Here is a 24547-nt window from a genome sequence, read left to right as displayed (position 1 = left end):
GATCACCCATACAGCATGTGTATACTTATTTTGAATGAGGTCAGGAGTATCAAGGTTGTAAAATAACATATTTTCACTTGTTTTCTTCCTACATCTCAGACGTAGCTTTTCCGAAGTCAATTATCTCCCTGAGTTGCTGTTCCCCCCACCCGCTTCCTCTTTGTGTTGCCTTTCAACACATCAGAGTCTGACACCAACCGAGAAACGGGAGGTGCGGGGCGGGGGGGGGGGGGGGGGGGGGGGGGGGGGGGGGGGGGCGGCGAGGGGCGGGGAGTAAAAGGCAACTTTTTTCCTTCACGAGAGATGTGAAATTCCTGTTTCCCTGTTCTGGCATTTTGTTTTAAAAGGCAGTTTGCAAACGTAAGGCCTCTGTTCTCCAGCCCCATGGGGGAGAGCACAGACAGGTCATGGGGCTGGGATGCCTTCTACGGAGGTTTCAGGTGAGGGCTGGGAACTCTCGCAGGGCAGGCCCCTCCAGGAACATTTCTTCAGCACTGCTCTCTGGGGAAGGATCGGAGGACATTTCTGGAAAGGTCTCTATAGAGGAGAAAATTAGGGCGGCAAGTGGGCACCCCCAAAGGGTATCATGTCAACATCTGGGTGCTGTGTTTAAATGGAGATTTCTGTCTACAAGTGGGAGACTAGGATGGCAAGAGGATAAGAAGAAAGAACATGCATGTTCACACACGCGCACACACACGCACACAACAGGAACAAGTTTTGCAGCTCTTGCAAGTGCAGATCTGGAGCTTGGCAGGGGGCCTGAGCTGCATCTGATCCAAAGACCCATGTGCTTCTTCCAAGGCTGCCATACCGTCCTGCTCAGACAAGGCCACCGCTTGTGGGCAGGAGTCCTAACAGGTCAGGAGAGATCTTCTTGGTCAACTATAAGCCCCGCGCCTCTCAGTGAGCCCTGGGCCAGCCCCTGGAGCAAGAAGGAGCTCCCACCACCACCATCCACACAATGCTGGTGGGCAGCCAGGAAGGATGGGGGAGTCACCTTCTGGTCTCCTCACTGGCCTCACAATTCACCACCAGTGGCTTTCTTACCCTATGGCCCTCCCCAGCCCTCTTGCCTGTCTAGATTTATTTTTATATAAATATATATATATATATTATATGGTTTTAGGCTTCTAACAAATAACACAGGAGCTTCTTCCCCCAAAACATGGTGATCTTCACTGTTCTAAAGGAGAAGTTTACCACAAAGCCTTCTTTTGGGGGGCTGGGAAGAAGCGACCAGGGCCAGTCCAAGAGTACTTCAATTCCATCAACCTGTATGAAGCCCTGACTATATATTTGGAGGACTAAAAACCTAAGTGAGCTCCTGACCCTTTCCTCTAAGTATTGGTAGTCTACATGGCCATGTGATCGCTGCCTTCATAGAGCTGGGAGCACAGAGACTGGAGGACGGGGAGGTGGTGGGTCAGAGGAAAAGGTGCAGAAATCCCAGGAAGACCAGACCAAACAGCTAGAACAAAGACATGTCACATCCTTGTGCTTGACTGGGGCGCAAGGCAGAAGCTGTCTGGGCTATCCAGCGCTCCACCTAGCACAGTTTCCGCAGGGTTGCAGAGCTGCATGGTGCTCAGCCCAAATTTGGCACACTCGTATGTCTTGTGAAGGAGTCTTGGGGTTTAAAATATATTTTGAAAGCCTTTCGATGAGGTGTGTATGCTCTAGTTGGCCACCCCCCTCCCCCTTCTGCCTCATGCCAGGCAGGCTTTGCTAATTTACATCCCCCACCAGGCTCCCGCAGGCATTTGGGACCACGTGCTGTTTCAAGGGCTCCCAAATGGAGGGCACAGATAGCGTCCTTGATATCATGCTCCTGGGGCTGCTGATGGTGAGGGAGGTGGCAGGGCTCCGGTGCCAGGCACACTCAGACACCCTCCTCCTGCCTCTGCCAAGGAGGCCATCGTCCAGGATGCATGGTGTCAGAAAGTTTAGTCCACTCCAAAAAGAGACCATTTGTCTAGAAAGAGAGAGGGGAATTGGGGCATGCTGAGTGGAGCAGGGGAAGTGCCCATCGCACGCCCTCGCCATCTGCTGCAGGTGAGGCTCAGGCGGGTGAGCAGCCCCTGCAGGCTCAGTGCTCAGAGGTGGCCTGGTGCAGGAGGGAGGTGTCTGCTCCCGAGCCCAGCCACTCCCGCTGTCAAAGGGCACCATATTCCTGAGACCCCAAACTTTGCCTTGACCTTCAAAGAGACCTCGGCTCCCAAACCAAGAAACAGCATTGCCTCCACCAGGCTCCCAGGTCCCCATTCTGGAGCAAGCTCAGGGGTCACAGTTCTCTCCACCATATTTTTTTTTTTTTTTTGGTCATGACTTTGATCAACTATTGTTGATCGGCACTTTGTCAACCTCAAGTGACCTGCAGATTTGTACCAGGTGTTAACTTCTTCCACCTCTGATTCTTAGCTGATCTTCACAGGGCTCCAAGCCATTTGCCAGTTCAGCTAAGTCACAGGTATGCCCAGTCCAGGGAGGGGGCCAGGGCTGGGGAGGGTCCTGCTAGGTGTCATCCCACCGCTCCATCAGATGCAGTTAGCATTGATTTAACCGCATTCTCTGCAAAGCCCAGAACTAATAAGGCAAGTGCAAGCAGGAGCTATGAATTAATCCCCTTGAATATGCAGGTAATTTAGATGGAAGGAGACAGGTGCTGTTGGCCCTCCATAAATAAATTGTGCAGTGATGGGCTGGGGGTGGGGGTAAGAATGGAAGCCAGATAGAGCCCCACGGAGCAGAGGAGGCGGAGCTGGCTTTCCAAGCTGATTATGGTTGGTTCTGCCTGAGGGGGACAGAGATATGGCCCCTTGATAGCCATAAAGTTGCCGAGTGTAGAGCATACCTAGAACGGCAAGAAACCAAGAGCCACCCAGCATATTCTTGAGCCAAACCTTCTGTGGAGGAATTCCTGGTGCTTTTATGTAGGGAGCAAGCAGGGGGGAATGAAAGAATGAGAAGAAGGTGATGGGGGGAGGAAGCAAGGAGGATGGGAGGGAGAAAAGCACATGAGGAAGAGAGGGACCCATGGGGAGCGTGAGCGGGGAGGGAGGCACGCCTCCAGGGGAGAGCTGAGAGGGAAGGAGCTAGCAGGGCCCTTGGCTTCTAGGAACTAGCTGGTCTACATTCCACAGCCCTCAGGGAGGGGACTGAGGGGGACCACAATCTCCACAGGAAGGCTCTCCCACTCCTCACACTGAGTGGCTCCGTCTCACTCACCTACATACAAGGACCTGCCACATTCCCAGTGACTCAGGGACCCAACATCCCTGGGAAAAGCAATGGCCAAGTCAGGAGAGCAGGCTGTGCCCCTGGACAGCCCTGTGTCGGAACAACGAAACCTCACAGCCCCCGCAGGTCCATCCATGTTATTCCAAATGGCAGGATTCTCTTCGGTGTTAGGGCTGAGTGATAGCCCATGGCTTGTCTACACACTACATCTTCGTAATTCATTCATCTGTCTACGGACTCAGGATATGTCTACATCTTGGCTGTTGTGAATAGTGCTGCTATGAACATCATGTTAAGTGAAAAAAGCCAGACACAGAAGGACAAATACTGCATGATCACTTGTAAGCGGAATCTAAAATAGTTCAAACTCATAGAAGCAGAAAGCAGAACGGTGGGGGAGAGCTGTTGGTCAAATGGTCAAAGGGTACAAAGTTTCAGTGTTGCGAAATGAGTGAGCTCCAGAGACGTGTGTACAGCAAGGTGGCTATGGTCAATGATACTGTGTTGTATATTTGCAGTTTGCCCCAGGGGCTGGATTTCAAGTGCTCTCACTGCACACAAAGAAAGAAAATGGTAACTAAGGGAGGTGATGGTTATGTTAATTAGCTTGATGGGGGGGGATTATTTCACAATGTATTCAAATTGCCACATTGTACACCTTAAGTATATATAATTGTTATTTGTCAATTCTACCTCAGTAAAGCTTTAAAGAAAGAAAAAGAAAGAAACTCAGCTCCCTGACCCTTGGAGCAACAAGAAGAAAGTGGGGTTGGGCAGAGGAAGAGCACAAGGTGGCCGGGTAAGCCTTTCTCAAGTCCCCTCTGCTTGGTCCCGCCCTGGCCAGGCTGTTTGCTGGATGGCCTGCAGCCCCATGCGGAGCCTCAGTTCCAGATGGACAGTGGATGAGTTGACCCCAAAGTGGCCCAAACCCAGCTGAGCCCTGTCCCCCAAGCAACCTTCCTACGGCACTCCCCAAATGTGAACAAAACCAATGCCACAGAATAACTAAGACAGGTATTTGGTCCTCCGTAAAAAAAAAAAAAAAAAAAATTCTGGCAACAAGTTTATTTTTTTCCCCTATTTTTTTCCACAATTTGGTTCATTTTGGTTAAAACCCAAAGGCCCAGTTTGGGCCCCAGGGGAAGAGGCTAGAGAGAGGAGCACTTTTGGGGTGCCTTCCGTTATCTCAGAATGATTGCTTAACAGGGAACTCATTTTGATTGCCTACAAATGAGAAGTCAGAGACAATTAAAATTCATTCCCTATTAATTGTTTTTTTTTTTCCTCTTTCATTATGAAGAGTTGCCATTCAGATAACAAGAAAGCCTGAAACGCAAAAGCAGCTACCTAGGAAGCTACATTTTGGCCTCTCCAACTGGAGCGCCTCTCCCTACAGCCAACCACTCCTGACCCCCGTGTGGCCACGAGAGAGCTCAAATCTTTAGAAGTTGAGGACCCTCTAAGCTGTGAAGTCACAGACAAGTTTATTACCAGGATGTTGCCGAATACTTTTTTTATAGTTTTTAATTCCAGTTTATTTACTCGGGCCTCAGCAACCGCGTTTCTCACTGATTCAGCCTTTCCTACTCCAGTTCCCAGGGAAGTCCTCCTCTCTCTCCCCGCTTCCCTTCTGGGCTCCTACCAAAGTCCCAGGCGACAAAGCAGCCGGAGATGACAGAAGCTCTGGAGCCTCCAGCCAGGAGGCCAGGCGCTTGCCCCGCCCCTCCCCCCCCACCCCCTCCCCGCCCTCCCCCCCCAGCCATGTGACATTGGCTGGACTGTAGCTCTGCCCTGTCTCACCTTCCTCATCCTTCCAAGGGAACTGTCTCTGATGCCCCAACGGCCCACTAGCTCTACAGCCTAAGCTCTACAGCCTAAGCTCTACATTAAAAAAAAAAAAAAAAAATCGATGCCAGCCACTGAACCCGTAATAGATGCCAAGCATCTTCTGCGCGCAACCTTACTTATCCTCATAAACAATCCTCTTAATCAGATACTTCCACTATTACCGGTTCTCCCAAGAAGAAACAAGCTAACCCTTTCCCACACGCAGAGCCAGGATTTGAAGCTAGCTGATTCCAGAGCCTCACCCCTTTACCCTCCATTTCCTCCATGGTTTTGATCTCTGACCCTCCTTTTAGGATGCTGGAGTTCCTGGCAAAAACCAGGGCCTTGTGCTTTCTTTTGGGATGGAGGAGAATGTGCCTGTTGAACTCCTGGCCTCACCTGCAATTAATGACCCAGCATGGACCGCGTCGAATAACCAAGCTGGAGAGACAGCTAGGCTGCGGGTTGCAGAGGCTGGAGCCAGGGAACCGGTCCTGCAACAAAACCCGGATATACAGCTGGCTTCCAGGAGAATCAAGAACGGCCCCTTTTGAAAACAGAGCTGGTTCCCATTGCTCCCACCATCAGCGAGTCTCCCGGGGGTTAGAGCTCTCACTGAGCCTTGACTTTATTATTATTATTGTTGTTTGAAATGCCACATAATAACTGGGATAGATTTCTTAGGAAGCCAAATAATGGGATGCATTCCACCCTGGCTTTATAATTAATGTTTGCATCATTTATCTTTCGTGGAAAGATTATTCTGACTAACGAGGTTCTGGGCCACTAATTCATTACACTGCCTTGTCACTTCCTGCTCCTTCTTATTACCCAGAAATAGACTCATTAGTCAGAGTTCAATGACAGGGAGAAATTGTGTTCGTTAATTTAATTCCCTCACTCATTTCTGGGCCCCATGTTTGTCCAAAATTGGGGACTAAAAGGGGAAAATTCATTGTCTTAAGTCTTTGCTTCTGCCTCATTATACCTTCCACCTTACTCCTGTTCAACAAGAAAGGGCCAGCGCAGCTCAGAGTGGTGGCCACAGTTCCCTTTCTTCAACTCTCAAGCTGTTGCGCCACCTGGGAATCCCTAGGGATGCCGGGCGTCCCCGAGAGTAAATGCCATAGGAGATACAAGAATGGGAGTTGAGATGATATAGTATCTATAGGCTAGGCTCTGGAATTAGATAGACATGAGTTCAAATCCTGCTTCTTCATGTGGAAGCTGTGTGTCCTTACATCAGGGGCTTGATCTCTCTGGACTGTGCTTTCTCATCCACAAAATAGGAATGCCAACAGCTATCTTTTGATATTATGAGGATCAAGCTACATGAAACACCAGAAGTGGTTTGCACAGTGTGCAATGACAAGAACTTAAAAGAAAGGTGCACTTAGAGTTGAGCTAATCAAAGCTCACACAATGGGAGAAGGGAATGTCTCCAAGCAGGGGCTCCTGAGCCTGGCTGCACATGGAAACACCTGAGGTAGATCCACCCAGAGAGCCTTTGAGTGGGAACATAGGGCAAGGGACCTACTGTTTTTAAAAGATCCCCCGGTGGTTCTGGGAAGAGGTCAGTGTTGGGAACTACTCAACCTCTTGAGGTCTACAATGAGCTCTTTCAACCTCGGGCGAGCACAGAGAGGAACCTAGCTATGTCCTTCTTGAAAAGGCTGCCTAGTGATGTTTCACTCCTGATCTAATCCTGTTCCAGGAAGGAATGCACTGCTGTGGGACAGGGACATTTCCCTGAGTCCCTCCATGAGCAATATTAGTACCTATTTTGTTCCAGGTGTTGGGCAGACCATGGGGAGCCAAAGCAGCTCCAGCACTTGCTATCATGGGGCTACTGGTCTTCTAGTGGGCTGGCATCAAACCACCAATGGATACTTCAGTGTCAATCAGAACGAAAACACTGAGGGAAAGGGTTGATCCTGAGGCTGTGATCTGGCGTGGGGACCAGGAAGGCTTCCCCAAGGAAGGGTCTTGGATTGAGTTATAAAGGACACCTGGAGTCACCCAGGTAAAGAGAGAGCAGGAGTGATTTCCAGGCGGAAGGACCAAAGACCAAGACGAAGACCAAGGCAAAACCCATGTAGCTGGAGAGATGAAAGCCCAGGAAAGTGCTAAGCTCGAGAGCAGCAGAGACCAGAATCTTGAGAGCTTTGCATAATTGATTGAGGATTTGGGTTCTCCTCTTTAAAGGCAAAGGGATGACTCTCTTAAATTAAGGAATTTTAGCAAGACAAAGAGCTGGGATGGCAAGGTGGAATAAGCCATCCCTCAAGGCCCACTCATCTCCTAGTACTGTGGTCCCAAGGGCCACGTTAATGGCATGATGGGAGGGACCAATCAAAGCATTCCATCCATGCTGAGATCCTCTGGTAAGCCCCAATGGAAAATTATGGTGACCCCTGGTATGGCCACCAGTGGGGGTGGGCAGCTATATTTCTCAGATATGTTGGTGCAGAAAATACCTGAGAACCTCTACTTTAGACCTTTCCCCACCGAGAAACGTGCCAATAGCTCAGCTTCCAGAAATGTTGACAGCAACCATCTCTGGAAAGTCATGTCTTCTCCCATGGTGAATTATTCAGTTGGAATTCTGGTGTGTCCATCAACTTTTTGTGAGTGTAGCTCTGTGAGTCATGTCCCTTGGACTGATTCTGTCTGTTTGTGAACTGGGTATGCTGAGGACGGTGTCACTGGTGAATGCACAAAGTGAATGTCAGTTAGGGCTTCTTGGCTTTCAGTCAGCATCTGCCTGGAGGTCAGGGGCTTCTCTCATCTCAAGATGTCCAAATTGTGTGTGTTCGCCAAGTATGTTTCTTCATTCTGAGACCCACTGTTCTGGGAGGGGCACATTTTAAGCAAAGCTCCATGTCCAAATAGACCAGGACATTGGCAGAATAGTTGACACCCTGGCCCCTTCAATATCGTGTGTTTGTGGTGCATGATATGTTCATGGTCACTAATTTCATCTCTAATGATGTAAATCATTATAAGTGAATCCTTCAAGGTTGGCCTCAGTTGTTAGTAACTGTGAGTTTCAGGTAAATCAAGGAACTGCAATTGGTAGGAGATGAGGCAGCCCAGGAAAGGGGGTCTGGACCTCTCACGAGCAGGCATCCAAGGCAGTCCTCTCCAAGCCAGGAAGGTGGAGTGTTAATGAATATCAGTCAGGAGGGGTGAAGGGTAGAAAGTACAGGCCTTCACTCAGACCTTGGCCCACAGGCTGATGAATTCAACAACCCCGGCACAGAGTCCTGAGGACACACTTGTCTCCAATTACCAGGAGAAAAGAGGCCAGATCAAAGGAAGTGCCCTGGATGAGACTTTTGCACAATACCTGCCATACAGAGAAAATTGCATTTATTCCTCTACCTATTAAGAGAAATAGTAAGAGTTAGAGAACTGGATATTGAGCACTAAGAGTGCGACAATATTTGCTATTCCTTGTCTCAATTAATCTTCACGACAGTAGTGGGATATATATCATACCCATTGTATGGATAAGGAAACTGAGGATCCCAATGGTAACTGGCCAAAGTCAAACAAAATAAGGCAGTGCAGGGATTTGACCTACAAACCTGCCTTTTTGTGGCCCATGGGAGCCTCTGCATGTTACCAGGCAACTTGCGTCGGTCTTGATGAACTCACGCCGTGTCTCCATCAGTCCTTATAGGCTGTGATAACAAAGTACCACAGGCCAGGAGGTTGAAACAACAGAAATTTATTTTCTCTTAGTTCTGGAGGCTAGCAGTCTAAGGTCAAGGTGTCTGGAGGTTGGCTTCATGCTGAAGCCTCTCCCTTTGGCTTATAGATGGTCATGTTCTCCCTGTGTCCTTATGTGGTCTTTCCTGTGTGTCTGTGCCCTAATTTCTTCTTATGAGGACACCAGCAGAGGGCCCACACCTATGACCTTAATTTCCCTTAATTTCCTCTTTAAAGGCTTTATCTCCAAATGCAGTCATATTCTGAGGTACTGGGGTAAAGGCTTCAACATACATATTTTGGAAGGGACACAAGTCGGCCCCACAACAGTGCCCTTGTCAGTTAGATAAAGCCCTTTATCCTCCATTTGCCATGGGATCTACATTTGGCTTTTCACATCAGTGTAATCACTGTGTACCCAAAATAGTTTTCACCCTGCTGTACAAAAAATGTATTTTACCATGAATGGTCGGGCAAATGTCAGGATTAAGATAACTCACTCCTGAGATAAGGTAAGGAAAGGATGGAGTGAGACAAAGCAGCTGTCAGTCTCAAGAGGGGATCCTCTCTTAATTTCCCTGAGGGACAGGAGGGACCACGTGAACGCCATTGGCAAACACAGGACGCATTTAGAGAGTCGCTTTCCCGACTGCGTGTGGTATGTGCACACATGGCCCCCAGTGCCCAACAGATGCATGCACGGCCCCCGTTCCGGGGGAACTCCACGAGAGCCACACAAGCTCCGAGGACACGCCGGCTGGTCTTAGTTCCTTTGTTCAGCTTCTCCTCTTTTAACCTGCCATTAACGGGTGGTGGCCACAGTAAAAGAGTTGCTTTTCAATGCTGCTGGAAAAAGGAAAGGTTGAAATCCTAAAGGAGGATGTGAGAGAGCACTAATCACCTTCTTGCTAACTGCATTTGATAAACTTTGGCCTTTGGGGATAATGAATTACATCTCAAATCGACTTGGTTTTTATTGTTCTAGTAACACGATCAAGGGAATATAGAGAAAGAAGAGACACGGGAATGGAAATGGGTGGCCTGTGTGGCAGGTGGGGGCGGGCACCTGGGGAGAGGGGCCATCTCCTGTCAGGGGCCCCTGTGTGTTTCTGAGTGATTGGCGAGCTCATTCTCTTCCCCCCTAGGCCTGGTATTGAAAGGAATGGAAGGAAGGCTCAGGAAGCTGCTAGAAACCGATCCTTGCTTTTGGCAAAGATTCTAGGCCCCATCAGAAAAATCAAGAACTCGACTTGGAGATTTGGGGAGCCAGAGTAAAAAGGGCCTCTGGGTAATGAGAGTAAGGACTTTCTTGGGTACAATTCCCTGGTTTGGTCTCCTATTAAGCTTAGGAAACAGTATCATACTTCATATGCCTTTGTCATGATATGGGAGGCCCAGAGAATTAAGTAAATTGCCTGAGGGCACACAGCAAATTCATGGCAGATGCAGGCCTCAAACCCCAGTCCTTCTAGGCCTGTGTCCAGTTCCTGAAATTTCATCTGCCTGTGCCGGCTCCTCCACAGCCCTGTCCAGAGGCTGCCTACGTGGCCAAGAGTTTGGCTGATGGAAAGAGCAAGAAAGGAGCAAGCCCAACGTAGCTTAAAGACTTTCCTTCCCTGTTACCCTCCATGCTTCCGACAGAGCACAGGTGGTGTGGGTGGGAGACAAGTGGTTAGGAGCAGGGATACTGGAGTACAGAGGTACAAATTCAAATTCAGCCTTCAAGGTCAAGCAAACTTAGGCAAATTATCCCATTTTGTTAAGCCTTAATTTCCCTGTTCATAAAAAGACGATGATAAAACCAACATCGTAGGATTGCTCTGAAAACAAAATACGTATGAATGTGTGTGTGTGTGTGTGTGTGTGTGTGTGTACTGGCTAGCATGGTGTTTGAAACTCAGTAAAGGTTAGTTTTAAAGAAATGTAACAAAATGTTCCTTGCCTGAAGAGTGGGGATTTCAGTAGTCCCCAAAGCAGGCTTTGTGGGGGTGGCAGAAGGCTAAGCTTGTGGAATTCGATATATCCTTTGTTTCAGTCTGTAGCACATCATACTCCCTGCTATTTCCTGAAACCCTGAGATCCTGGTGCCCAAGAAACACGAATCCATTGGAAAGCCTGGCCCTCTGTCCAGGGTCCAGGCCAGAAGTGGCCCAGACAGACGGAAGAGTCAAGGAAGAGCACAGAACCCGGAGTGGAGACAAAAACAGAGGAAAGGAGATCGGTGCTGGACCCCACATGATTCACTATGCCAACCAGGGGCACGGAAGCTGGGGAAGCTGCCAGATCGATGGATTCCAAAGCAAATGAAGAACCTGGTGTCTTTGGCCTCCAAGCTGTGAAGTTAAATACAGCGACTGGGCAAGGCGTTTCATAAATGATGGGGGAATGAAACAGAACACGTATCTCCATCTCTTGGGAAACAATAGTGAGAGGGCAGGTCTGATTCTGAGAAGGGCCTTTGGTCCTTGGCACCTTTCAACAGCAAAATCACAGCTATGTGTGTTTGCATCTAAAAATATGCATTTGCGTGCGTGAGTACTTGCAAGCGGTGGTGTGTTTGGGGATATATGTGTGGGCAAGTACTGCCCATTTGTCCTTCTAGTCCATGGGGCACAGTGATGCTGGAGAATGTGTTGTTTATAAGGTAGGTGCAAATAGAATTTTATTCTCATAGTTCGAGAATTGCAGCCCACTAAAATGAATCAAACCCACCCATGCACTTAACTTATATGCTCTGTGGAAATTTTTCTTGTAAACTTAACATATACCCGTTACTTCCTGATTAATAGGAAATTCCAAAGCATCAATTTCATCTATTACAATAACCCGGGCCTGGCAAAGCCCCTTGTCTCTGAACCGACAGGGCAAGTTGTAGTATTGAACCGCTGAGCCTGGGAGAGAAAGCTGCCCCACCCCCAGCCCATCCAACTTTGCCATCTGCAAAAAAGGCAGAATATCAAGACAAGGAAGACATTATATCACAGCCCTTATTCTGTCAGTGAATTCTAAAACTTGAATTTTCCAACTAAGTCACTGACACAATCAACCTCGATCTGAAGAGAGCAAAGAGAAACCTGCAGTTTCTATTAAAGGGGCTACGGAAAGCCCTCTGGCTAAGAGCCCTACCTTCTTCCTGCTCCACTGGGCAAAATCCTAAGACTGCTTCTTGGTTGCAGGATTTCTTCATTTTCAAAGCAGGTTGGGGGTGTGTGCAGACCTCTTGCTTGGCCTGGGACCCAGATAGATGGCAGCTCTGTTTCCCCCACGATGCAGGGAAGATAACCAGAGCATTCCCAGGCCTGTCACCATGAAAATGTGAGATGAGTCACTGTGTATTAAATGAAAATATAATAAAAGCCCACAAGCTTGGGTATGAACGACATTGTGCAAAGAGATGAAAGAGAGGTTTTGTGATTTTCTAAGCACAATGGGACTTCTCCCATTTCAGAGGAGGAAGTTGTGTTTTGAGCTTTTATCCTCTTTGTTGAAACTGACGAAAAGAGAATTTAAAGAACATCTGTGTATCCAAATTTTAGAAACAGAATTAAATACCTTTAATAAGGAATTCTGGTATTTTTGCCTCTTTCTAAAATTCCCACTGTCTACAGATTTGTCTTTTTTGTGTGGATGAGATCTTGTCCTCTGAGGACTTCAGCACAGATTGGACTTGTTTCTCTCTTCCCCTTCCTACCAACCCATACTCCAATCAATTGTTTATGTCTCTTAATTGGACAGAGCAGAGGATTGCACATTTTAAATATTTTTATTGAATTGAGTTTTACGTTCCCCATCTAGATTTATAGACTGTTAAATAGAATGTTTTACATTTCTTTCTGTCTCTCAAAGAAAATAACAAATACATGTGGGCAGAGCCATCAGTCAATTACCTCAGTGGATCTCTTGCAAGTATAGGAAAAATAAAAGCAATTCTGCTTTACTCTCTGGGGAGAGCCATGGAATTTCAGAACAAGAGAAAACCCAAATGAGTCTTCTTGAACTTCAAAATGCCTTCCTTGAATGACCAAGAAGAAATAAGGAGATTATAATGACAAATTAGCCTCTAGATTTAGAAAACCACTCTGCTTCATGCTAAGGAGAAAGCTGACAAGGAAGGTGTAGAAAAACACGTCCACAGCAATTAGACACGCCTTAAAATTAAGTAAATGATCTGTAATGTACCAGAGCACCTCAATTTCCCCACCAGTTCCACAAATCTTTCTATCCAGAAATTTCCATACCACTTGCAGTCTGATCATGACAGAAACGATCACCTTCCACATTCCTGTGCTGGGAGGTTTCACTTCTGCTTCTCCAGCTGTAAACATGCTTTCTTTCCCCTACTTCCTCTACCACCAACGCACAGCGAAGTAGCTGATTCATCGCATCAGACACAAAACTCCAACTCATTTCAGAATTCGAAACTTCACCAGAGAAAGACCCCGTGGCGACCGACTGCTTTCCAAGAGCAAAGGTGTCTCCCATCTCAAAAGCCACCACCACGCCTGGGACCTCTAGTCCTCGGGAAAGGTATTCACCACCGACTCAGGGGGGGCCAAGCCTCCCCCTTGCCTGTCCGTGCAAAGGATGATGAATTCAGTGGGCACCTACCTTTGCGACCCCTGGACTTGCCACCTCTTCCCACCTTCCCCGTTTCTTTTTCCGCTCATTTTTTTTTTCCACTTTAAAAACATCCAACTTTGCCTTGGGGATGAGCAGAATGAAATGTCACTTACCTATAAAAAGAGAGACAGAAGAGAAAGCCATGCATCACATTACATACAAGTTCTTTGAAATCAAGGCCAGCTTCTGACTTTGAAACTGTAACAATGAGTGAATATTATTTTTTTCATCCTACCTTTCTATATTTAATGAAACGCGAGATTTTGCAAGAAGCCCATCCCCAGGGCCCAGCCTCCCTTCGTGATTTTCCTTTTGTTTTGTCACGGCTCTCTGCCTCTCTTCTCCACCCTCACCTCCCACTGCCTGCTCCCCCTCTTCATTGAGGAAAGGTCAGGAAGGAACGGAGGAGACACAGACCGTAGAGATCAAGGGGGGGAGTTCAGGCATGGGTACTGAAGTTGCAAGGCGCCGGGAGCCTCTTTTCTCTCAGGCGGGGCCTCAGTGACCTGGGGTCAGCACTGGCCAGTGCCTACACACGAGGGAGGTCGCAGTCCCCACAGGGTGACTTTCCATCTGCAGCTCTGGGACCTTTTCAAATGGCCCTGCTTCTGAGTCTTTCTCTCCCTCGCCCAGCTCCCCACCATTCCTCCTGGTTGGGATGAGCTCACATACCGTTTCTCTCCCCCGCCTTGTCACACAAAGTGTGCCACCTTAGTACTCACGGTTCAGATCTGCTTCTACAGGAATTGCTTGTTATCACAATACCATAAGGCCAGTGTGACCTGCCTGGGTCATTTTCTCTGTCCCCTGCTTCAAAGGAGGATCAACTTAGTTCATGCTTTTTCTAGGAGACCCTCTGTCTGAGAACTGCAGGATGCTGGGTCCACATCTCACCTGGCTCCTGGTTTCGAAGGCTCGCACCCCTCACAATGCAGGGTCACCACAGCCCAGTGAGTCCCCTACCTCCCTCTGCCGCAGAGGAAGCCAGGCTCCAGCCTTCTACATAAAGAACAGACCCTCACTGTGCTATGTACCAAATCCCCTAACATGCTAAATAGTTTAAAATCGATTTCAGTGGCCTGCCAGTATCTTTTTCTTATTATGCCTGAATAACTCAGCTCTTTTAGCTTCTTCTTAGAGATTTCAGTTTTCTGGGGTTTTTTGTTTTTGTTTTTGTTTTTTTTCTCCTCTGAGCTTCTCTGAGAACCTCTATGGAGGACACCCCCAAGCTGAAGATTGAATCGAAAAATAACCACATGTCCTCCATTTGACCAGGTTTAATGCTGAATCCCCCAAAGGGAGGCTCACTGGGGATGCTCTGCCAAAAAATGGAATCATAGTCAAATATTTTCAAGAAATTTTGCCTCCTCCTTCTCCTCTTGGACATTCATGACTACATTCGGACTGTCCACAGTGAGGGGCCATGCTTAAGCTTTTCCTAAAATGATTCAACTCGGAAACTTTTCTTCCTATACACAAATTAAAACACCCTACTTCAGAAGGATGGTGATTTGACGGTTTTTTTTATGGATGCTACATTAAGGTAACTGATTTGTTTCATCACAGGCTGTCGCCAGGAGATCCTGAAGGTGACGCCCCCTCCTGCCAGGACCTGTGGGAAGCCAGGTCCAGGACTCAGCATTCTAGCCTCTGGCTGGGCTCCGCCCCTCAGCCAATGTGAGGAGTCCACCAGCTGGCTCCCCTCTGCCTCTTCTTTGAGACTGAGGGATTTCTAAATACCCTGTATGCCCACTGGGATGTTGCAAGGCTGTACTGATACTTGAAATGTGCTTTGTAAACTGTAAAGAGCAAATAGCTTTAAGCGCTCAGTGTTGGGTACCACTGTCCTTGGGCTACACTTGGAAAGAAACAGAGAATGCTGAGCTTTAGCTGCACAGGGCAGCTGGGGAAGAATGTGTGGCTTTTGTTTTCCCCAGTGAATGAGAAGGCAGGAGCTAGTGCGCCTTCATTACTTCCCCTCCTCTGAGCCCTGAGGGAGGGAATTGATCTCGTAGGCCTTTTTCCATCTTTAATATCTGTGCCTACGTGATTCCCTCTGTTGCACAGGAATGATTTCTCTGCCTTCTCAGTGTTTACACCTTTCAAAGCTTGTAATCCTGTTCTGTCTCTGCTCTGCCACTTTGCAGCTGGGCAAGTTTCTCAGTAGACCACGAACCTCTGTGTGGGGGCACGAAAGAGAGAGGTGTTGAATCAGATCTGGGGGAGCGATGCCTGTCTGCCTCCATTATCACTCTTAAGGAAGACCAAACAGGCATTAAAATAATGGCGTGTCAATGTAGGTACATGAACTGCAACCAGCAGAGGACTCTGGGGTGGGAGGGGGGTGCGGGAGGCAGGGTGTGCGGGGGAAATCTCTGTACTTTCCGCTCAATTTTGCCAGAATCTAAAACTGCTCTAAAAATTAAAGTTTATTAATTTTAAAAAAAGTTACTGTCCTTAAGTTTCCATTTATTCAAGAAAATATTCTTGATCACAATCTACGGGCAAGGCCCACAATGATTTCCAGCAGAATAGGGGAATTCTGGGAGATGACTTCTTTTGCTTGGTACCATCTCCAAAGGAGTCCTCACAGCACCTTTCTTTGAGGGCCACGTGGAAAGAATAGGAAGATACGACTCAAGCCTCAGCCCTGGGAGAGCTTGAAAACTTCGAGGGAAGAGAGGAATATAAAAAGTTTGGGAAATACTCAGAAAGGCATGAATGCCATCCCATGTGCACCGTGTGTCTACCTATCCCACACCCTCATCTTTGGGAATCATATCTAACATTTTTTTTTTTTTAAAGAGAGAGAGAGAGAGAGAGCAGGGATGGGGAGGAGGGGCAGAGGAGAAGGAGAGAGGGAGAGAGAATCTTAAGCAGGCTCCACGCTCAGCATAGAGCCCAACCCGGGGCTTGATCTCACGACCCTGAGACCATGACCTGAGCCAAGTTTAACCGATTGAGTCACCAGATGCCCCCATATCTAACATTTAAGCCCAACTTCAATGCTGTGTCCTCTGAGGCCATCTGCCGGCTCCCCTCTGTGCCCACAGCTTGCTGCTTGTGGTGGCTTCTAGCACCTCTTCCATTCTGCCATTTATGAGAGATCTGTTGTTTGTATTCTGCCACGTTTTGACTTTGCAAATTTGACAATACCTAGCCCAGATTTTACTGCAAATGAGTTATAGCAAACTTTAGATGTTCAGACCTTTTTGAATTTGGAATTGCAGATAAGGAATTGTGCATCTCTGTACACCAGATACTGTCAAAACGCTGGGGCTACAGAGATGAAAGATATGATCCTGCCTTTTATAGTCTAGGGGGAAAACAGACAGGAGACTCTGAATCCTAAAGCAGCATCACCGCTGACACGACAGGGCAGGCATAGGGTGCTCTGAGAGGACAGGACACCTGTGTCTTTCGTTTGGGTGCTGAGAAGAATATAAAAGAAAAAAATATACCCTGGAATTCGATGGAGACTATCCGGGAAAACTTCAAAGAAGAGACTGGCCCTTTTGAGCTGCCCTTGCTGCAATGCTGCGCTAAAACTCTGCTGACCACCATCTGTCCCCCATCCTTCCGAGGCAAGGACAAGAGATGGTTGGTCCCTCCCTGTGTGCACTGCAGAGTTTTTCTGCCATGGAATTCCCAACGCTGTCCTGAAATCGGAGGCAGGGCTCAGAAGCTGGCCTTGTTAAAGAGCTGAGATCCTAGACACTGCGGTTGGGGCTGACTGGACATTCAGTCCCCACTCAAGGCACGACAAGCCCCTGATTCATTCCAGGGATTTTTTTTGGCTGCTCTTTATAGGGCCATTGTAAAACCACAAATAGCGACAGCCTAACTGTGCAACATGGTTTCAACTGAAGGTTCTCCTTCTCCAGATCGCTACTCCTGACTATGACAGTTAGTATGAAGGACAAGCCAGGTAACCCCTTCGGTCCCTCAGCCAGGGACACTCCTAAGCCTTTGAGAGTTAAGAAAGGACCCCCGACATGGAGCACAAAGGACTCGGCAAATTCAAAATGTACACATTCCAAATGTAGTTGAAGTATGTTCCATGGAAGTGGGTCATCTTCTTGGAGAAGAATATATATATATATATATATATATATATATATATATATATATATATATAAAACTCTGTGCCCAAAGCGGGGCTTGAACCCATAGCCCTGAGATCAAGAGTCACATGCTGTACGAACTGAGCCAGCCAGGGCCCCCAAAAGAAAGCTTTAAACTGACAGTTGCTTACTCACTCAAAGGGCTCTACACTGGCTCTGGTCTTGAGCCAAGGACTACCTTTTCTCAAACCCTCCCTCCGATGGCTTCTGGGCCTTCAAGGAAAGAGACAGGATGCAAAGGCAAGTGCTCTGGTCCAGGGCTCAGCAGTGTCCCTCCTGCCCCCCCCTTACACCCACAGTCCTCCTCTGTGCAAACTCGGAATCTGGAAATCCACCCACTGGAGCCCTGATGCCACCTCTGTGCTCTGTGACCTTTAGTAGCACCTCTGCAATGTGCCCCATGTGGCCTGTGTCATCTCCCAGCTCTACCCATGCCTCTGGGGGGGTGACGCTACAGACCTGCAGTTATTCTCTTGATTCAGAGGTACACGCCACGCTCCATGCTATATTTCTAGAAGGAAAAGAAATGAGGATTGCTTTTGAGTCTCTTAAGTAGAAAAATTATGTAGGAGCATCTAGAGGTACAGTATGTTTAGGTAAGTGTTCTAAAAGGCAGTTCGATGGATTTAAAACCTCTTTTCCAGCCAGCGTTCCAAATGGATGCGAGGTGGGTGGAAACTTCCAGACCTTTTTCCGTGTTCTCTCTAAGGCAGAACACTGCTGAAGGGCAGAAGCCTCTATCCGTTCCTACCCACATCTTCTCCAAACTCCAGAGAGAGAAGTCTACTACTAATACTCTGTTCGTGGGTAAGAAGTGGCCCAGGGAAATGTCAGCTGGAATCTGATGAATGCAGGGGGCGCTAATGGACAGTCTCTGGCTCTCCATCATGTGCCCTCTAATTCTTCCCTAGGATTGGGGAGGAGGTCTTCCCAGGAGCTAGGCAACATGTCCAACGGTGGGATGGGGCAGATGCCAAGATGGACAATGAATCTGGTCCCAGAATGTCTGAAAGAAACCGGTTTAAGGCTGCTCTGAGGTTTCCATTGGAGACCAGCAGTCCTCTGAGTAATACTTTTCCTTTCCCCTCCTGGCTTCACACAGAGCTTGGCTGGGGAGAGTCTTCTTTTCTTTCCAGTGAGTATATTTATCGATTTTCACAATCAGACACCATCATGTGCTAAACATCTAGGAAATCTCAATTTTCTTCCCAGCTAGCCCCGCCCTTCGTTCTCCACCACTCCTAGGTAGGGATTGCGGGGAAGCGAGGGGGGAGGGGAGCAATGTCAGCTCCAGGAACAGCTTCTGACCTCGCCTCGCTGCACGTTGCCTACTTATCTGTGAGATAGCTCCAGAAATGAAGGTGAGAGGTGCCAGCTTAGATGCTACTGATTAGCATCTTTTCTTTAATGACTGTGCAAATGTCTGGAAATTGCTAAGAAATTCTAGAAAACAAAAAGCATAACAGCCAAAGTTCTGGCGTAGGGTAAGGATCTGAGGGCCCCTCTTCTCAACAGCAGAACTTTCAGCCTCCTCCACCAGTTCTCCACTTTGACTGAAACTTAGAATCACCTGAACAGATTTTCAAATCCTGGTCCCCAAACTTCATCCCATCCAATGAAATCAGGATCCCTGGGAGTGGACCCAGGCATCAGTGTTTTTAAAAACCAACCAAGTAATTCCAACATGCAGCCCCACTGGAGACCCCGCGACCCCGGACAGCTGTTGGGAGTGCAGGAGGTTGAGTGCCTCCCATTTCTGACTGAGTAGGTCTGGGAATCTGCATTTCTGCGGAATTGTGGGTGATGTTGTTGCTGCTGGTAGGGGACTAGACTTTGAGAAGCAGTGCATTGGATGGTCTCTAAAGTTCTCAGAAAGAAAAAGGGCCTGTAGGAGTTATTTCCTATTACAATGGCAGTTTGGGGGGCTCTGAGGTCCCCTCTCCTCCTACTAGGCTGACCCAGGGCAGATAAAAGGGCGCTGACCCTGCCATTGAGCAGGGAGGTCCACTTGGCTTTTCCTTGTCTACCTAGAGCTCTGTCTAGAAGGAAAGCTTTCTGTGAAAACCTTCCACAGCCAAGAGAAAAAGAGGCCAGTGTTCCCTTCTCCCACCCCTGCTACTGCCAGATGATTGACTTTATACCTCTAAAAAAGAATCCTGAGATCCAACAAGGAGCTTCCTGAGGACAGGAACGAGGTTACCTTATTGTACCATCAGCTAGGACAGTTGTGTGCATAGGGAGACGCGTGTTATATGTTTGTTGAGTTAATCAGTGAATAAACAACCCATTTTATAGGCAGGAAAGCCAAGAGGCTGTCACATAGTTTTCTGGCAGAGCATGAGGCTTTATATGCTTAGTTAATATTTAACAAACACCTCTGTGAGCAGTGCAGCCACTTTTCTGATAAGGCTGGAGGCTCTAATAACCTGAGACAGGGTTTATTTATTTATTTGTTTGTTTACACATTGATTGATTGATTGACTGATTGCATGGACTTTTGTAATTTACAGCCTCCTTCCAGCAACATTTTCACCCATGCATCCCATAAGCCACTCTTCTGAAGAGCCTAGAAAGAGGCAGAGGAGGCAGATCCCAGTGAGGGGGCTTCTTGGATGCACTCCCTGCCTGTGTTCTACTGGAAGCTGCTCCAGGACCCCACACATGTGAGCGTCTCAAGCTCTCTGCCCCAGACTTTCTGGGAGGAGCCAAGGGCAGGCCCCACCCTACATCTTGCTCAGTATCCCGCACTTGCTGCCGATGAGGACTGGGGGCAGCCACGGCGGGGCTGCGTGTTGAGGGCCCGGCGGCACCTGCTGTCCACCTTCTGCAGGATTGCTCGGTTCAGGGCAGGCACGTTTGCCCTGGCCCTCCAGTCTGCTACACTGCGGCAGGGGAGGGAAAGAGCAGAGGGGAAGGGCTGCGTTCTCTCCCTCCCTCTGAGCTTGTTCATATAGTCAAACACAGAAGCCCCGCTGTGACTGTTGATCACGTCCAAAGCAGAGGCAGGTTTGAAATTCATCAGAGATTTCTCCCACAGCTGCAGCAAGCCAGGCCTGAGCCTCGCCCTCCCCACGGCCCACCGGCTGCTGCCGGTCCCCCAGTGAGAGCCGATAACTATGAAGTTGTCTTTCTCAAGTCCCACATCTGTTTCTAGAGGCTAAGAGAGACAGTGGGTGGAGGAATATATCTGAAACTGAAAGAACAAAGAGGGAAAGAAAAAGAACCCCCTCAGAAAAAGATCCATAAGAAGGGGAAACTTAAAGGAGAGACTGCCGAGAGCTCTTTCTTCTTTCCTTCCTTCCCGGTCTTTCTGGAGCTGGTTCTGTGGTCCACATGCTATACGTGGGTGGGGACCCGGTGACCGTGGCTGGCTTCCTCCAGCCCCTGGCTAGTAATTGTAGTGGCTCATCATGCAGGCTGGTGCTGTACTGATGCTATAGCCCATGATCTATGGATTTTATGGGGATTTTTAGGAGATTGGTAATAAGGTTGTTCCAGTAAACAGTCTGGCAGAGCAGTAAAAGATGAAGGCAATGCACAGCTTGCATTCCAAGTGGCTTTCTGAAGGCGGAGTGTCTGTCAGCAGGTGCCACATGTTCTCAGGCTCCCTTTCGATTCTGGGGGTCTGGAGCCCCTCTTCCCGCTAAGATTCCCACCCTGATGCAGGGAGGAGCGAACACATGGTGTGCAGCACCTTCCTTGTTGGCTTGTTTATTGATAAGAATATGTGTATATCCCTTCCTCTTCCCTTCAGGGCCAAAGGGAGCCTGAGCAGCCAAGGGGGGTGGGGGGCATGCTGCAGCGAACCACACCCCAGAGTTTCTAGCCCCAGAATTCTGACTCTATGGAACGCCTAAGGAAGTAAGGGAAGCAAAGGGTGGACCTCTGCTCAACCCAGGACCTACTCTGGCTCTTTCTACAATTAAGGTAAGTCAGCTGCCATCTTGCTCCAACTTGAACTGCTGTCCATTTGGCAACACTGCCTAGGAGCATTCTTTCCAAAGGATTAAAACGGGGGTGGGTTGAGCTCTTGGGAAGGTGAGCCATCAGCCGTGTGGACTTGGGTCTGGGCCCCATGCCCAAGATCTTATGTGGTTCTGTTTTGCAGCTATTGGAAATCTGAGTATTATCTGGATACCAACTTCCCCCAAAATGCATTTGGTTGCCAACAAAGCCTCATCAGACTATATTATCCCAAGCCCTTGCTCACTGGGAAAACATCACAAGAATAGTGTATCTATTCACGGGCCGAACAGTGTAAATGATCTTCTCATATACGTTAGCATCGCAGTTGCTACTCACATGAAGGCTTCTGAGGACAATATTCTTTTACACTCCCATTTTATAAAAGAGGAAACTGGTGTTCAGTAGGTCATCATTTGCCCTAGGTCACAAGTTGTTAACTCCTAGATCTAGAACTTGGGTGCAGACCCCAATTTCCATGCCCATTTTCTGAGGGTTCTGCTAGAAGGTGTCAGCTTCCTGGATAGAGGGCAGCATGGCTGGAGACCACCTCTAGCAGTCTGGGACCTGCAGCGACCTGCTCACAGAGCTCCCTGGAACAGCAGAGCTGATGAGCTGACCTCAGCATTCCCTTCCTAGTGGATTTCATTTTAGCTTTTATGCTTTCTTCATTTATCCCCAGGAAGCAAACGTGTAAACTTACTAGCCCTGAGCTGAATGTAGACCCGAGAATCCTACCGATGTCAGTGAATACAATTTATTCTTGCCATTCAGGGAATTCCACTTAAAAATTTACTATTGAATCTATCTAATTGATTGGGCTGCAGAAGGTAACAAGTAGCTAATTTAATCACTGGCTAGTATTTACTCAACTTTTTATTTTTTTCTTGAAAAGATATACTTGACTAGAGTTTATATGGTGGTTACTGCGTGTTAAATGAAAATCAACTGATTATCAAAGACATATTTACTGAGGATTAATTCTGTAGTAACCAAGTACACAGAATCTATCAAAGTAAATCTTCAATAAATGCATATTCTGGGAGCTTAATTTAAATTGTTTTCACAAAGCAATCTTTTTTTTTTCTTTTTCTTTTTTCCACAAAGCAATCTTCAAGAAAGTACTTTCAAGAGAAGTTGGCAGTTGCAGGAGCCAGAAACTAGTTTCTTGTTCTGTTAACTAAAAAATGACAGCACTCTTGGTCTTTTTCATCTATGAGTTAAAAGCCACATATACAAAAAAACAAGAAACAAACAAAAAGCTAGGAGTCCAGATCAGTAGATTTAAATTTGTATGTAATTTTTGATGATTAATGGTACCTAAATGCCTGAAAACATTCAGAGCTGGCACTGGAATCACCTTATGTCCCCAAACAGTGACTCTTTTATCATCCCATAAGGGAGGTAGAGGGATTTTTAGATATCTCCTTGGAATTAAATAACAATTTAACTGTAATTTTATTTTTTTAAAACTTAGATTTTTCTCTCTGCTGCATTTATAGCTCGTTTCTTTTAATGGGGAGCATAGCAGTGATGAGAACTAGGCAGTCCTTTGTCTCCTTTCATCCCTCGGCCCTGCTTAAACCGGTGATGGTGGTAAGGACAATGATGATGACTTTATTGAGAACTTTCTATGAACCAGGCACAAACTCTCACTTTTCCTTATAAACATTCTTTGGGGGGTTTCGTTATGTTTGTTATTTTCCAGTCTTTACTGAGAAAACAGGGATCTTAATAATGCAAGATCGGCGTCTTGGAAGCTACAGAGGAGAGGGAGGAACAGAGTTGGAGGTGAGGGCTTGGAGGGAAGAGGAGGTGGGTCACCTGCATTGAATGAGGACAAAAATGCAGAAGCAGCAAGAGCCCCAGGGCCAGGTTAACCAATAATCACCTTCCATGCAGGAGGACGTGATGCTCCAATTCAAGACAGCGTTGTTCTTAGCATCCTTGGGGAAGGCAGAGATTCCATCTTCCCAACATTTGCAGTCTTTAGCTTCTGCCTTTCCCTCCCTGAGAACCTATCTTTTAGTGAAATAGTACCCTGGACTACCTCATGGTTCCATCCTCTGTGAATGACCCGAGGGACTCGGCTAGCATTGCACCTGCCTGGGCCTTGTTTCTCTCATCGGAAAGAGTGAGGAGGTCAAAGGGGAGCGATGCCTAAGATTCCTTCCTGTATAACTATATAAGGTTCACCTGATCAGGCCAGTGGGAAAGAAGTTTGTTCAGAATCTCAAGCCATAGCCCTGTACCTGTTGACCTGTAGACAGCCTACTTGAATCATATGGGAGGGGGGTCAGTCTGGGGAATGCTAAATTTGCAAAACAAACCCATTTCACAATCATTGATATCCTGGACATTAATACTCCAAAAGTCAAAAAAAGGAAAGCACAACAGCGTGGATTATTCATAAATTGTCATCCACTTTCCTTTCACCTACCTGGCCATCTCTATTGCCTTGGAATTTGGGAAGATGTAAACCACACACACACACACACACACACACACACACACACACACACACACGAACACCAGTTTCTTATCTACGTGCTTCCACTGAAGGAGGTGATTAACTCTTGACCTTACGGAACACTAACGTGACCTTGGAGAATAGATAGAATCTTGTTACCTTGTAATGAGTTTTATGGCTTATTTCAGTTCGTTTCAGCCATGTTTCTCCAGTGATTAAGGCAATTATCAGCCTATGCATTTCAGGATTATGAATTATGGAGCTCTCTCCAGATACTGAAAGGGCCTTGGGAATGCTCAAACCACTTCTAATCCCATCAATAACTAGTGTCACTCCCCCTCCCCCACACACATAAGCAGCTACTGCGTTCTGTTTCTGCAAGCCCTGTACTCGCCTATGGTTATCAAAGCAATGCCTTTTTGATATCCTTGATCGAAGGAAATTCCCTGTTTACCATGAACTGGTGCCACGCACGGCGTTATAATCACCATGATTATTACTCAAATTTAGACAAAGACATCTTTCCCTCTTCCACAACGATGTTATAGAGCAAGTGGCAGTGCTTAACGGAACACTTGTGGTTGTCAGC

At 47.5% G+C, this 24547-nt stretch overlaps 1 protein-coding gene across 3 annotated transcripts in view; it reads right to left on the bottom strand.

Moving 5' to 3' along the window:
• NTM (neurotrimin) overlaps positions 1-24547 on the bottom strand; it is a 948438-nt gene that overhangs the window by 650384 nt on the left and 273507 nt on the right. The window contains exon 1 of one of the 3 annotated variants that reach the window (XM_027580141.2): positions 13515-13560. The exons of the other annotated variants lie outside the window; for them this stretch is intronic. Within the exon in view, the coding sequence (XP_027435942.1) occupies positions 13515-13545 (31 nt within the window). The 5' untranslated portion in view covers positions 13546-13560. Of the gene's footprint in view, positions 1-13514; positions 13561-24547 lie in introns of those variants that run through there. 3 annotated transcript variants of the gene reach the window in all.

Source organism: Zalophus californianus, chromosome 11, assembly GCF_009762305.2.
Source record: "Zalophus californianus isolate mZalCal1 chromosome 11, mZalCal1.pri.v2, whole genome shotgun sequence".
NCBI lineage: Eukaryota > Metazoa > Chordata > Mammalia > Carnivora > Otariidae > Zalophus > Zalophus californianus.
The sequence above is the reverse complement of the archived record's forward strand: the minus strand, read 5'-3'. Positions and strand labels throughout refer to the sequence as shown.